Source organism: Cinclus cinclus, chromosome 5 (genome assembly GCF_963662255.1).
Source record: "Cinclus cinclus chromosome 5, bCinCin1.1, whole genome shotgun sequence".
NCBI lineage: Eukaryota > Metazoa > Chordata > Aves > Passeriformes > Cinclidae > Cinclus > Cinclus cinclus.
Genome location: NC_085050.1, coordinates 41187202 through 41199745, shown reverse-complemented (window position 1 = coordinate 41199745; position 12544 = coordinate 41187202). Strand labels below are relative to the sequence as shown.

At 39.4% G+C, this 12544-nt stretch overlaps 1 protein-coding gene and 1 long non-coding RNA gene across 3 annotated transcripts in view; one reads left to right on the top strand and one right to left on the bottom strand.

The window, feature by feature from the left end:
• The window catches only part of GUCY1B1 (guanylate cyclase 1 soluble subunit beta 1), a 40477-nt gene extending 31231 nt beyond the window's left edge, over positions 1-9246 (bottom strand). The window contains exons 1-2 of one of the 2 annotated variants that reach the window (XM_062492877.1): positions 9195-9246; positions 8841-8914 (exon numbers count right to left, since the gene is read on the bottom strand). In XM_062492877.1, the coding sequence (XP_062348861.1) occupies positions 8841-8914; positions 9195-9197 (77 nt within the window). In that variant the 5' untranslated portion in view covers positions 9198-9246. The remainder of the gene's footprint in view (positions 1-8840; positions 8915-9194) is intronic. The other variant, XM_062492878.1, reaches the window with a different exon arrangement.
• A 196-nt stretch (positions 9247-9442) lies between these two features.
• On the top strand, positions 9443-11964 carry LOC134044478 (uncharacterized). Its single transcript, XR_009933241.1, has 3 exons — positions 9443-9538; positions 11031-11314; positions 11390-11964. It is a non-coding gene; the product is annotated as an uncharacterized LOC134044478 (long non-coding RNA).
• Positions 11965-12544: the final 580 nt, after the last annotated feature.

The window sequence follows — 12544 nt, the reverse complement described above, 5'->3', positions numbered from 1 at the left end:
AAATATTAAGCCACTATTCCAAAAAGGAAAAAAAGAAAACAGACTTGTACATGTTTTGGATGGTCCAAATATTATTTTAAAACCCCAAGCTGGGAAGAACATAAATGATATTAAGTTACAAGATTAAATAAAAATGGGAATCTGTCCAGGAAAATGATGTTCTGGGTAAAGTAAATAGGTGTATTTATAGACTTTGCAGCTCTGAGCTATTTCCCAGTTTTACAGGCTGGATACAGGAGTGATTAATGTAGGTTTTCAAAACAAGATAATACTAGAAGATACAGTCAACAAAAGTACAAGTTCCTTGCTGCTATTACAAATACTAAAAATATTATTTAAAATATAAAGATAGTATTATTTTGCTTCCTTTTACGTAAGTAGAATAAAAAGAATGGTATTTACAAAACACTCTTTCATGCATTTTATTAAAAAAGAGAGAATGATGTGTTTTTAACACCTGTTATCCTGGCATGTCTAAAAGCACTTAATTCTGGGAAAGCTGCAAAGTACCTTAGAGATACTGCAAGAACACTCACACCAAGTTTCATAACATGCCAATTATTTCCTTTTAGCCAACCCTTCCCCAGAGGAATTAAAGAATTTGGCATCTACTTAGTTTAACTCCTGACCTTCAAGAAGGTCCTTCTGCTGTGAGGAGCTGAAATAGCAGGAAGTATAGTGTCCTGACCCTATGAAGCTTATAAATATTAACCTACCTACCCATGAAGAATCATCTATTGAGCACCACTTTAAAAAAAAAATACTAAATTATATAGAGCTTTGGAATAGTATGAAATAAGGACTTAAAAATATAAACAAAAATGTTGCTTTCTGGATAAAAACTCATTAATGCTAAAAGGGGTATGGATTAAAAAGAAATCATCTATTGTAATTTCAGCACTAATGGCTTTCCAAAGTGTCTCTCTCATATCTACTTGTAGGCATAATGTTTTCATAATTGTTGAGACTGATTGAACAGGACACTGCCCTCAGCACTGGGCAAACCCTCCTTGTACTAAAAGAGGCAGCAAAACCTCTATTTTCTTGCTTTTTAACAGATCACTGCAATTATTTACAACTGAGAATTACATGATCCAAAATAAAAATGTATTCACAATCTAAACTCTAGTGAATAATCAATTCTTTTCACCAGTGCTCATTGTGACAACATAGTTAAAATATTTAACACAGTGTATCTGCAACACTTTTGAGCACGAAAGAATCAGTAAGTTCAAGCAAACTGTAAAGCAAACATTCTTTACACTAATTAGTTGTGGGCTGGGAAAGGGAAATACTGAGCAAACTCCCAGCAGTTCAATGAAGAAGGAAAGAAGATTCACAGGAGACTGACTGCCACCACTGCAGTACACAGGTATGCACGCCTATATGATAAACTCCATAACTCACCTGTTCACCACAGAGACTTCTACAATTCCTGGGGGAGGAAGAACAGAAGAAAGGAACAGGAAAGCCAGCATTTTGATGGGAAAAATCCCAAAATAATTAAGAGGATAAAATAAAATTGAAGTCTGAGACACACTGAAATCTACACTTGGAAATTTATAAGAAGGCTGGCACCAAGGTTCTCCTGAAAATCAACCCCTTGACAAGAAACACCAAAGATTAACTGGAAGGCTTTTCACTTGCTTCCACTACAGATAATTACTAGCTGAAGTGCCCCACCTCACATTTTGTACAGATATTTGATTCTTATTTCCTGTTTAGATGGCAGTTTTATTGTCCAGGCTATGTGGGGAATATGTATACATAATATACACATACACATAGGCATGTACATCAATATTTATTTGCATATGTACCTACATACACAGAGATTTTCTCCAAAAACTTAACATTCTAAGCTGATGATTATCCAACTTCTCTCCTACCAGAAGTGATGCTGTTATCACTGTAGACAGCTTGTTACAGACTATGGTACTGTTTTACATGCTTTTTAAAGGGCTGTCCTATATACAGAAACTACAGTCAGCTGAAAACATGAAAAACACTTTCCAGAACAATTACAAAGAAATAAAACATGTCCCATAAAGAGTCATAAGCATCTGGTGAATTTGTATTTTTTTTTCTTTTTGTAGTTTAGTGAAAACAGGAAAGATGGATTCAGGTCCACTCAACAACATCAGAGCAGTTTGCTCCAAACAACATTTCCCTGTCTAATCCTGAGCCTGTTATGACACATCCAGCTACACCCATGAGCCCACAGAACCTGCTCCTTTTCCTCCAGGCTTCCAGTTCTTTCAGTACTGAGGCTAGATCCTACTACCCTAATGCACAACTATTTTGTGTTTAATTTATTCCATTCCTCAATATATAACCTCAGGCTTGATTTACATCAGTTTTCAGATCCAGTTCTGAAGAGAGAATTATTCCTTTCTATTAAGTCTTTCTGTGGAATTGATCTCCACTAATTGTATGCAGAAGCATTAATTAGCTCTCCAACAATCTCATGAGGCCAATTATACCATTTCCATTTAAAACAAGCAAGAACACCACAGATCAAAAAGGTTTCATTTATTTAGGGTGCCCAGTATGTGACAAGCGGTTCTGGGTTTTTAAGATAGTAAGCACTTTTTATGCTCAAAATACAGCTTGCATGGACTTTACAGCCTACCAACATCAGAACTACAAATTATCTAAATTCCCACAAATCTTAAGAGCTTACTATTGCAACTTAATCTTTCACTAGAGCTGCTGTCCTATTTTCCTAGATTTCTAAAAAAGGCAAACTACACTATAGCAGGAGCTATTACTACCTCTAAACACTAAGCAATATTGTGCTAAGCAATAGCAGTAGGCCAAAATCTTGATTCTCACAGGATTTGTCAACAAATGTAAGTTGTGTTTTGACATAGTAAAAACTAAAAACACCACAAAGTCACATTCTGAACTCAGCATACAGACACAGTAAGCCAAGTTGGAGCCTTTCATTCTGCAGCTAAAAAAATTTTTCTTATTTGCTTGTTTAAGTAGCATAAAAAAGGGCATTTTTTGCTATGTGAGAAATTCCGAGGAAACAATGCAATTAAAGTCCATCTCCTGTAAAAAAAATATAAAATATTTTCTTAAAGGCATTTAACATTTATTTTATTTATTTATATTATTACTATTTTAGAATGTAACTACAAATATAATTAATCAGAATAGCACATCATATCAATAAGTTGTAGTTATTTAAATGCTAGTGAAATCACCAGAGTACCATTTTAAAATACGTAAATTAATAAAAGCATCTACCTTTCCTGACTTAAGTAGGCAACCTATAACACTACTAATAAATCTAACTGCTAGTAATGCCTTTGAAAATTTAGCCAATAATATGTATTCTTAAATCACCTACATTTAATTGCAAAAGCCACACCAAGTCACTACAGTCTGATCTGTGTTAACCTTCACCAACAGAATGTAGAAGTTTCTGTCTGCTTAGTTTAGTTTTCATTTTCAGGCCCTGCAGTTTCTTTCACTTCTCCAAATGGTACAATCTTCTATCACTTAAGATGAACCCAATTTGAAACTGAGCAGAGCTTTACATTTTCCTTTTCCACACTGCACCAGGACAATTTCTCAATCCTCAATGCTTCACCGTTTTAACCTTAACAGGCCACTTACAAGAAAAAAAAAGCTTTTGCCTGGAGCCTTAGTAGGTGATAATCTGTGAAGCTTGGGGAACAAATTTCTTTCCTCCTAGGACAAGCAATTGACTTTTGCTCCTCTGTAGTGTGCACTTCCAGACCACTGGGTCCCCAAGTTTGTGCTGGCCAAAAGGCTACTCAGACCTGGAGTCCTGGCATTCAAGAGTGTGGACAGCACATGCCATCCCAATCCCTCCAAAGGATAAAACAGGGCAAAGGCAGGAGAAGATGCCTTAATTCTACACTGAGCACCAGGGATGTAAGGCTATTACTTGATTAATATATCCCCATGCTAAGGTACAGACAGCAAAGGGGTAAAAAAAAAGCCTACTTTTCTAACTGTGCAAGTTTGAACACTTCTCCAGAATCAAATAAAAAGTGTTTTCACCTCTAGGTAGTGGCTGTTAGCAAACCTTGAGTTTCAACTTCCATTCTAGTTTTTCCACACTACATGTTTTTTTGTGGGGACTTCTACTATAAAAACAGAGGGAAGATGAAGAGTGTGGCTGACTGGCTGTGCCATTTCATTTCCCAAGTCCAGATATTTCATATGTCTGTGTGGGAAAAATATTAATTTACTGGACAGGCTTGTGATGAAGCATTTTAATGCATTTCTTTATTAGATTTTTGAGTTCTCATTCATTTTCTTGGCAGTATGTTTGAAAGTGTCACAGTTTGAGCATCTAACCTGGCCCCAATTCAGATTTAGGAGCCTGTGGGAAAATCCTGTATTCATTTAATCAAACACAGAGGAACAGCGTTGGGAAACACAAGAAAAAAAACTCTACATATTCCCTGCTGACATCATTGCTCTAGCTCCCACATACTGACCCACAGCTGTTTCAAGAAGACATCCCTGTCAATGCTTGTTACACAATTATGCCCTTAGAACTGCTGTATGGAGGGATCAGAATTTCACATATATTGGTAGTTCATAAGTGACACCTGTTACAGAAGAGCTCAGATTTTATGACAGAGGCCTCTTTTAAAAATGTACTATCACACACCATAAAAATATGCCCACCATAAAAACATACTAGGGAATACAATTTCTTAAGCCCTGGAAATTTTTATTTATTTTGACAATATGAGTAATCTCTCTGCATTGTTTTGGACCAGGTACATGGACAGTAATTCCACATGCACTACTGACAATCATGTGCACACACTACCATTCACCCAGCAGTATAAATTTGGCCTTAAACAGACATGAGCACAGAATTGCATGTATATGGGAACAGCCAGGCCCAACAATTTTCAGTTTATATTGGCTGCAGAGGACTTGAAGATCTCTAATGCCAAAGGAACCTTGAGAACCACCCCTGAGAGCCAGCCATTACAATTGTGGCTTCACAATCTAAAGCAGCCCTCTGGATGCAACAAATACAAAATAAAGGATTCGGAAAAGGTTTTCTCTTAAGTATAGAAGGAACAAATGACAACCGTTTTCTCAGTAAAAGTGTCGTTAACAGTTCTACCTTAACTGTTTATATAGTAACTCTTCGCAGAGCTAGTGAAGCGCTGATCAAAGGAGTCTATCTCTATTGCACTGCAGGTCCTAAGCCTCCCCTTCCAAGGACTAAAATAGTGAATGACAATGAGCAGTGTATGTGTAGCTCACTGACTGCCAGTAAGCAAAATAAAGGACTATGGTGAATCATGTTCACTTTGCATCAAGAAAATTCTGCTACTGTAGAATTCAGCAACTACAGAAGGACTTTTCCCTCTCACTCCCTCTTGCTCATCCAGCTTTGCTGAATCCCTCTAATGATTCTAGGGGTTCATCACAAAGACCCTGTTCACTAGTCCATATTCTCAATTCTTGCAAGTGGCAGCCAGAGAAAACCCTAAGGAAAAGCAAAGTTTTGAGACTTTGCTGTTGAGAAAATCATTAAAGGCACCATAAATCAAGATTACCTTTCATTACTTATATGCCAGCTTTCTTAGTCTTATTTTAAATTCAACCTATTAGGGACCCAGAATGCTGGATAGAAGAAATAGAAGGCTTTGAACCATTTGTGTGTCAAGCATTTTAATTCTAGTTCTTTAGGAAAGGCAAGCCCTATATCAAAGTATATACTGTAACTTTTCCATGAACTTAGTGCCTTATTATATGATGCGTAAAGAAGTCTGTTGTTATGTTTTTTTAAAGTGGATGAAAGTAACATGAAGGCTGACTTTCCCAAGAATTCCGCTCTGCACCATTAAAAAACAGTGTGTATCTTTTTCTGAGAGATCATGGTTTTATAATAATGCTGAAAAATGAACATAACAGACATGGAGACTTGAAATCATCGTTCTAACACAAATAACAATGAGGGCACTGAAAACACCACTCTTGTAAGAGCATCAAATTAAACAACTTGTGTACCCAAATTCTCTATGTAAGAGCTTCATTCCAGACCACTTTTGACTGAACAAGCTACAAAAGAGTTTCCATGCTTCATATGGAGAACACTCTTTCAATTCAGTATTTAACTTTTTTAAATGCACTTTTTTTGAAGAATGACCAGATTTCATTACTTCAGTTTAATTAGTTCTATGATTTCTTTTCCCTTCTATCAATATTAAGTACAAATGCACCTGTTGGCATTTGAGAATCACTCAGCAGTCATAACCGACCACTCTGCAATGCTGATTCGCATCTTCTGTGGTGACTTCTGAGAGAACAAAATAGCAGTATGTGATCAGCTCAGCATTGAAAAAATCCAAAACCAAAAAAACCTTAGTAAGAAATTTTGCATTGACCTACACTAAGGCCCCTCTACTTCATAAAAATCATGAAGCAAACTCAACCTCACAAATAGTGCAAAGTTCCTCTTGGTTTTGTTGACTTCAATAATTATTTCTCCAGTCATCAGTGATTCAATTGATACAATTCAGCATGCCACAACACTGTTCTGTACTTTCTTGCTGATCCTAAATGATTAACAGTTCTAACAAAACAGTCTTTGCAAGATGTTTGCATTTGCTTATAAAAGATAAAACATCCAAGCTTTTCCCCAACATCACTTGGCTACCAGTTGACACTACCATTCCCTAAATCAGCATCACTATAGTGTGTTCCAGCAAGGGTTGGTTTATTTGTTTCTAAACTCTAGGATACACAGCTGAGAAATCCTGCTTCATAAAACCCCATGGCGACCAATTTCACGTAAGGACCTATGGTGGCTGTTGCAAATATACTGGCTCCTTCTTGGAGATCACACTCCAATCTTCTCCTGCATGATGTCATGCTAGTTTCCTCCCACAGAGCCCTCTTCTTGTGAGCTAACAGCAGAGCCCAACTGCTGGGCTGCTACAAGACATAAATGTTGTAAGTGTCTCATTTTTAAAGCAGAAACAGGACTTAGCAGCTTCCTGACCTTAGAAAAGTATTTTGTATGTTTCTATTAAATTTCTCCAAAATGTTATATGCATAATATTCCTCATGGGCTTTAGTTATCTTCAGTATTCTATTAGGCATTTCCAAAATCTAAAGAGATAAAATGCATTAGGAATTATGGCCGTGTTCTGACAGTCTGCAGCATGATCTTACACTAGAAGATGAAACTCTGTATCTTCTCTGATAGATTGATATTAAATACAAATACATATTTAGTGGGTAATCTGGACAAAAAGTGGTCCATGATATTTAAAGGCATCATGGTAAGGGATGCCATGCCAAGAAAAAGTGAACATCGTAATTTATGCATATTTTTATTTTATTTATTTAATTTTCATGGAAAACTATGCATGTGTTGCTATTTTATCGCCTCTTAATTTACATACATCATTAAAATAAATCAAAAACATAGGAATTTAAAATAGATCACTGTGTTTAGAAATGGATAGTATGTAAGGAAAATAAACGCCTCACTTATAGCACAAAACTCTGTGGCATACACTAAAGGTTCATCTGTGGTATGCACAGAACTGTATTTGCAAACAGTAATTTACAGAATACCTGTCAGGGATCAATAGAACAACGAATGCCTGCTGAATCACAACTGTGGACTCACCTTCAGTCATTTTAGACACTCAGCTAGACAAAAGTCATAGCTGACCCCTGACTTAATGCCAGTAACAATCCAGGCTGAAACAGAAACTGGACTAGATGACTTCCAGAGAACATTTCTATGATTCTCTGATTTCACGGTAACATGTAAGGTTACCACATTCTTAACAAATGATTTTATGAAAAAAGTATGTCATAGTAACAAAGATCTAACAATCAAAACTGGCCTTTGACTCCAAAAATTCTATTAAGACAAGAACAATATATTATAAAATCAACATCAACACTGACATATTAAAACTGGCTCAAAATAAATGCAATCTCTTGATCCCTTATCAAGAGATCATTTCTTCTCACCACATTACCTAAAGCCCAATGAAGGATACCTACAACTCTGTAAGCTTTTACGTCCTTTTAAAATTTTTTGTTGTAGCTTTGTCCAGTGATTAATGCTACTATTTTTAAAGTAAACAGAATTTTGTTTGCACACTCATTTAAAAATTTCAGTGCACTCTCACAGCTGATCAAAGGTTTAAAGTGAAGGCAGTCAGCTCCTTAGAAAAAGTGTTATATCACCTGAAAAACAAGGTTTGGGCACAAGAAATCAGGTTCAAGAAGTGAAGCCAAAAACCATTCTTCTATTCCTACATATATTTCTCTATAATATTCAGTGACTTTTTTAATTTCAAGCTGAGGACATTACCAAAATCGGACAGTATTTTTAGACAGTGTATAATGAACATTGTATCTTAGCTCCATCAAGGATGCAAAGGGATGCAACTGTTGCATGGTTCAGCCGGTGGCCTCATGCAAGGACATTACTTCCGCCACATATTCCATATAACCGAGGGAACCGAGGGATCAATGCCATCCCCGCTGCGGCTCCTGGAGACCGGGAAAGCTGGAACAAGGCGGGTCTTGGAGGTTTTAAGGAAGGCCGCGAGCGGGACGAGGTGCTGCAGGATCCACGCTGGTCTCGTCACGACTGGGAGCCGCGTCCTGGGTGCCTCTGTCGGCCCGCAGAGCTGGGGGTACCGCTGCCAGCCCCTGCCGGCCCGCACACCCGCCCGGCACCCAGCGGACGGCAAACGGGGCGCCGGGACCCGATACCCGGCCGGCCCCGGCGCACAGGCGCGCACAGACAGACGCACGCGGACACACGGATGCACACAAACACACGCACAGACACTTACTTGATGTCCTCCCAAACGGCGGGGCCGTAGTTGCGGATGACAAGCAGCTCCAGGGCGTGATTGACGAAGCCGTACTACGGGGCAGGACGAGGCGGTGGCACACGGTGAGGCACCGGGCGTTAGGGGAGCCCCTTCCCCCGCCCCGCAGCATCCCACCCCACCCTTCCCATCACCCCGGCGGGAAGGAACCCACCGAAACATCACCCATCTCTCCCGGAAACAAAGGGAAAAGCCGTGGTCCGGCTTCCCGTTTCCCAAGTGGATTCAACCCCTTCCCTCCCACCGCAGGCCCGGTGCCCGGCAGAGCGGACGCGGCCCAGCCACAGGCAGGGCGAGCAGCCCGACGCAGCTCACCATGGCGGTGGTGGTGGTGGTGGTGGTGGTGCCGCCGCCGCCGCCGCCGTCAGCAGAGGATGGGCCCGTCTACCTCACCACCTCCCCGGCCGCCGCCGCCCCGAGTGGCACCGACCGGCAGCCAATGGCGAGCGCGACCGCTGCCCGAGGGGCCAATGGCAGGCGCGGCCGCCGCGTACTCCTCCAATCAGAGGCGGAGGCGGGGCTGCGGGAGGCCGAGGGCCCCCCGGGGGCCGGAGGCCGGGGCGTGAGGGGCGGCCGCTGGCCGTGTGCGGCGGGGCGGTGGGACTGATCGCAGCGTCCGGCGCGTTCCTGCATGTAGCCATCCTGCGCATAGTGCTTGGGTGAGAACCTGTAGGGCAACGCGTGCTTGCACTGGAGTCAGTTCTCTGTGCAGAGCTTGCCTTCGCAAGAATGCTTCAGTTGTTTCTTGTACCGCTTAGCTTTTAGGAAGAAAAATGTCCCCAGAAAAGGGAACAATCTGAGCGACAAAGTCATCGCAGTCTTTTCTGCTCCTTTGCATTCATTTCTCAAAGGCCAGTGAACCTAAAAGCATAATAACGAGTAATGCGGGTTTTTGGTGTCTTTTTGAGTCGTTCTCAGGTGTCACTGTGAATAAACACTGTGTTGTATCATTAACCTACTGAATATGGATTCTTAGAGGGTTCTCTAAATAAGGTATGATGCTTACAACAGAAGGTTTTGAGCAGAGACAGTATGCCAAGGCCAGTTCCAAAATAACAGGCTCTATCTATCATGTGCTATATAAAACATATTAAAAAGATAATTAGTTTTTAATCTAGGCAGATAAAGGGATGGGTACATAATGGACTACTAGTGTAGTAGCTTTTGGGCAGAAGCCTTGCTACGTGACACCATAAACACTAGTCAGGCCAGATAGTGCAGAATAAGTTTAACATTTGAACTGGTCACATAGTTCTTGAAAATAATATGAAGCATTGGTGTTGGAAATTCCATGTAAATAAGTTTAAAAATTGAGGCATGTAAAATCTTTTGAGATTTCCACTACTGCCTGGTGAACTTTTGAAACTGTTAAGAGCTTTTAAAAATTCTGTAAGTGAGATTCTAAAATTCTATATTCACAAATGGATGGACATTAGAAATTTGGCAAAATCATCTCAGCAGACATTCCAAGAACAGCAGAGGCAAACCCTACTTTTAGGTCATGTAGGCATAGTCATCAATTCTACTTAACATAGTCGAAATCTACTGGAAAAACCAATTCTAGGTTTTTTAAAAGAATGACCAAGAACAAAAGCTTCAGTATAACCAGTTAAAATAATACAGGTAATATGCTAATTTTGAAGGGAGGAAAGAAAGTATTTAGATAAATTAACCAAACTACTCCAAATTATTGGTTAAATATATCTGTGTAGAAAACCAAACAAAAACTGAAGAGATGCAAATCTCTAAAAATTTCCTCCATTTCCAGGAAACTGACAACAGAGATAATCATACTTTTGGAACCTGATCAAAGGCTGTGCTTTCCTGTAGCTAAAGAGGACTTGTCACCAATTAACTAAGATTTGAACACATGAGGTCACTATCTACTTTTTGCTTTTTGGTAAATTTTGGGAAAATGGGAAAACGTATCCTGACCTACAAATGTAGTTACATCTTTGTGTGCCTACTGCTGGTAGTGAAAAGATAACACCTGGCACTTTTGCTCTCCAATGTGGCTAGTCTTCTCCTTCAAGCACATATAAAACTGTTTCGAGGATATAAATGTCAAGGAATCCCTGGCAGCCCATCTCAGGCAGGAAACAAGTTGACTGTATTGACAATAGCTGTAATTTTTTTTTTCATTTTTCACAGGTTTCCAGGGAATCCACTTTCTACATGTGATAAGCCTTCATGCTTATGAAGTATTAGATTATATGAAATTATTTTTGGTCATGACTTTCAGAAGGTAGATCATCTGGTGATTTTGTGTGCCTGAATGACACTTCTTTGAAAGTGCTGGTATCTACAAGGGTCAAAATTGCATTAGATGAAATGAAATTATCTTTCTTCTGTTTTGGTTCAGGCTTGGTAGGTGGCATTTGCAGCCTGTTCATGTGATTAACCCATTATAATAACAGATGGAAGTTCTAGTCAAGGTGAGATTTGTAAAATGTGAAAACAACATGATCAGAGTAAAAACAAGCAGTGATTGATTTAGTTTTCTAAAACAGGGGTCTCCTTTTGAAAGCTTGGAAGATGCTGAATTAAAGAATTCAACCAAGTAATTTTGTTGAGAAGGACAAGACTCCATTCCAGATACCTGCTCAATCAAGACTGTCTGGAAGTCTTAGGCAAGAAGATTTGCTTTCATCTGAAGGAGAGGCTCAAAGTCAGTAAGATAAATATCAAATGTCAAACTAAGCTGTTTATACTGAGCTGTGCTTGCAAGACCCAACCATGTCAGTATCAGAACTGTTAGGCCACATGCATTATGGACTGTATCTGATGCACTTCCATAAAACCTGCAGCTGATTCCACTACAGCACACAATCCCATTTGGGGATCCTCATGCATTAGGTGCATGTTATACATCTTCTATTTTAACATGTTTCTTCCTGATTTGAGATGCTGACTTCCTCTGCCAATTCTTGGTGAGATTCATGAAAGCAAAAAGTAGCACAGGGTCGCTTTATGCTGTGTGAAAGGGCAGTTGCTGAGACAGTAACTTCGGCAAAACCAGTAGCTGGACAAGAACATCTGCATTCAGCTCAATATGGTTTGTGTTAATGCACAAGCACTGATTGCATTTTTTTAATATGGACTTTGCTTTTACAGTTCATTTTGTTACTGAAGTTCTGAATAAAAAGACTGCCTTACATGTATTGCTGGATTCCACTTACTGAAGATGGAGTTACTTTACTGACATGAACTGAACTATAGGTATTTTCTAAGGTCTGGGACCTGACATTTGAAATTGTCATAATACTTCTCAGGTGCAGAATCACCCTCTTAAGTTCACTTCAGCAAGATTCATTATTTCTATTATAACACTATACAGTGTTCTTCTATCATATTACATTAATTTTTCAGTCCTGGTGTTGACAAACTATGACGAATCAGCACTGAATATTTCCATGCTATTCTGTAATGCAGTAACAAGTACATTTGAGAAACTGAGAGCTCTATTGCATCCTCCTGCTCTGCTAGAGGAATGTAATCTTAGCCATGCAGAGTGAACTAATCATATGTACAAATTTTCCCCAACATCATCTGCAATCAGTGGAAAGACTCCTGTTCATCTTCACGTGCTTATAGTCCAAAGCCCCTGGGAATGCCTTTGTCCTTAATACTTCTTTGGCAGGTTTTTTTTTTGGGCTGAAAAATCA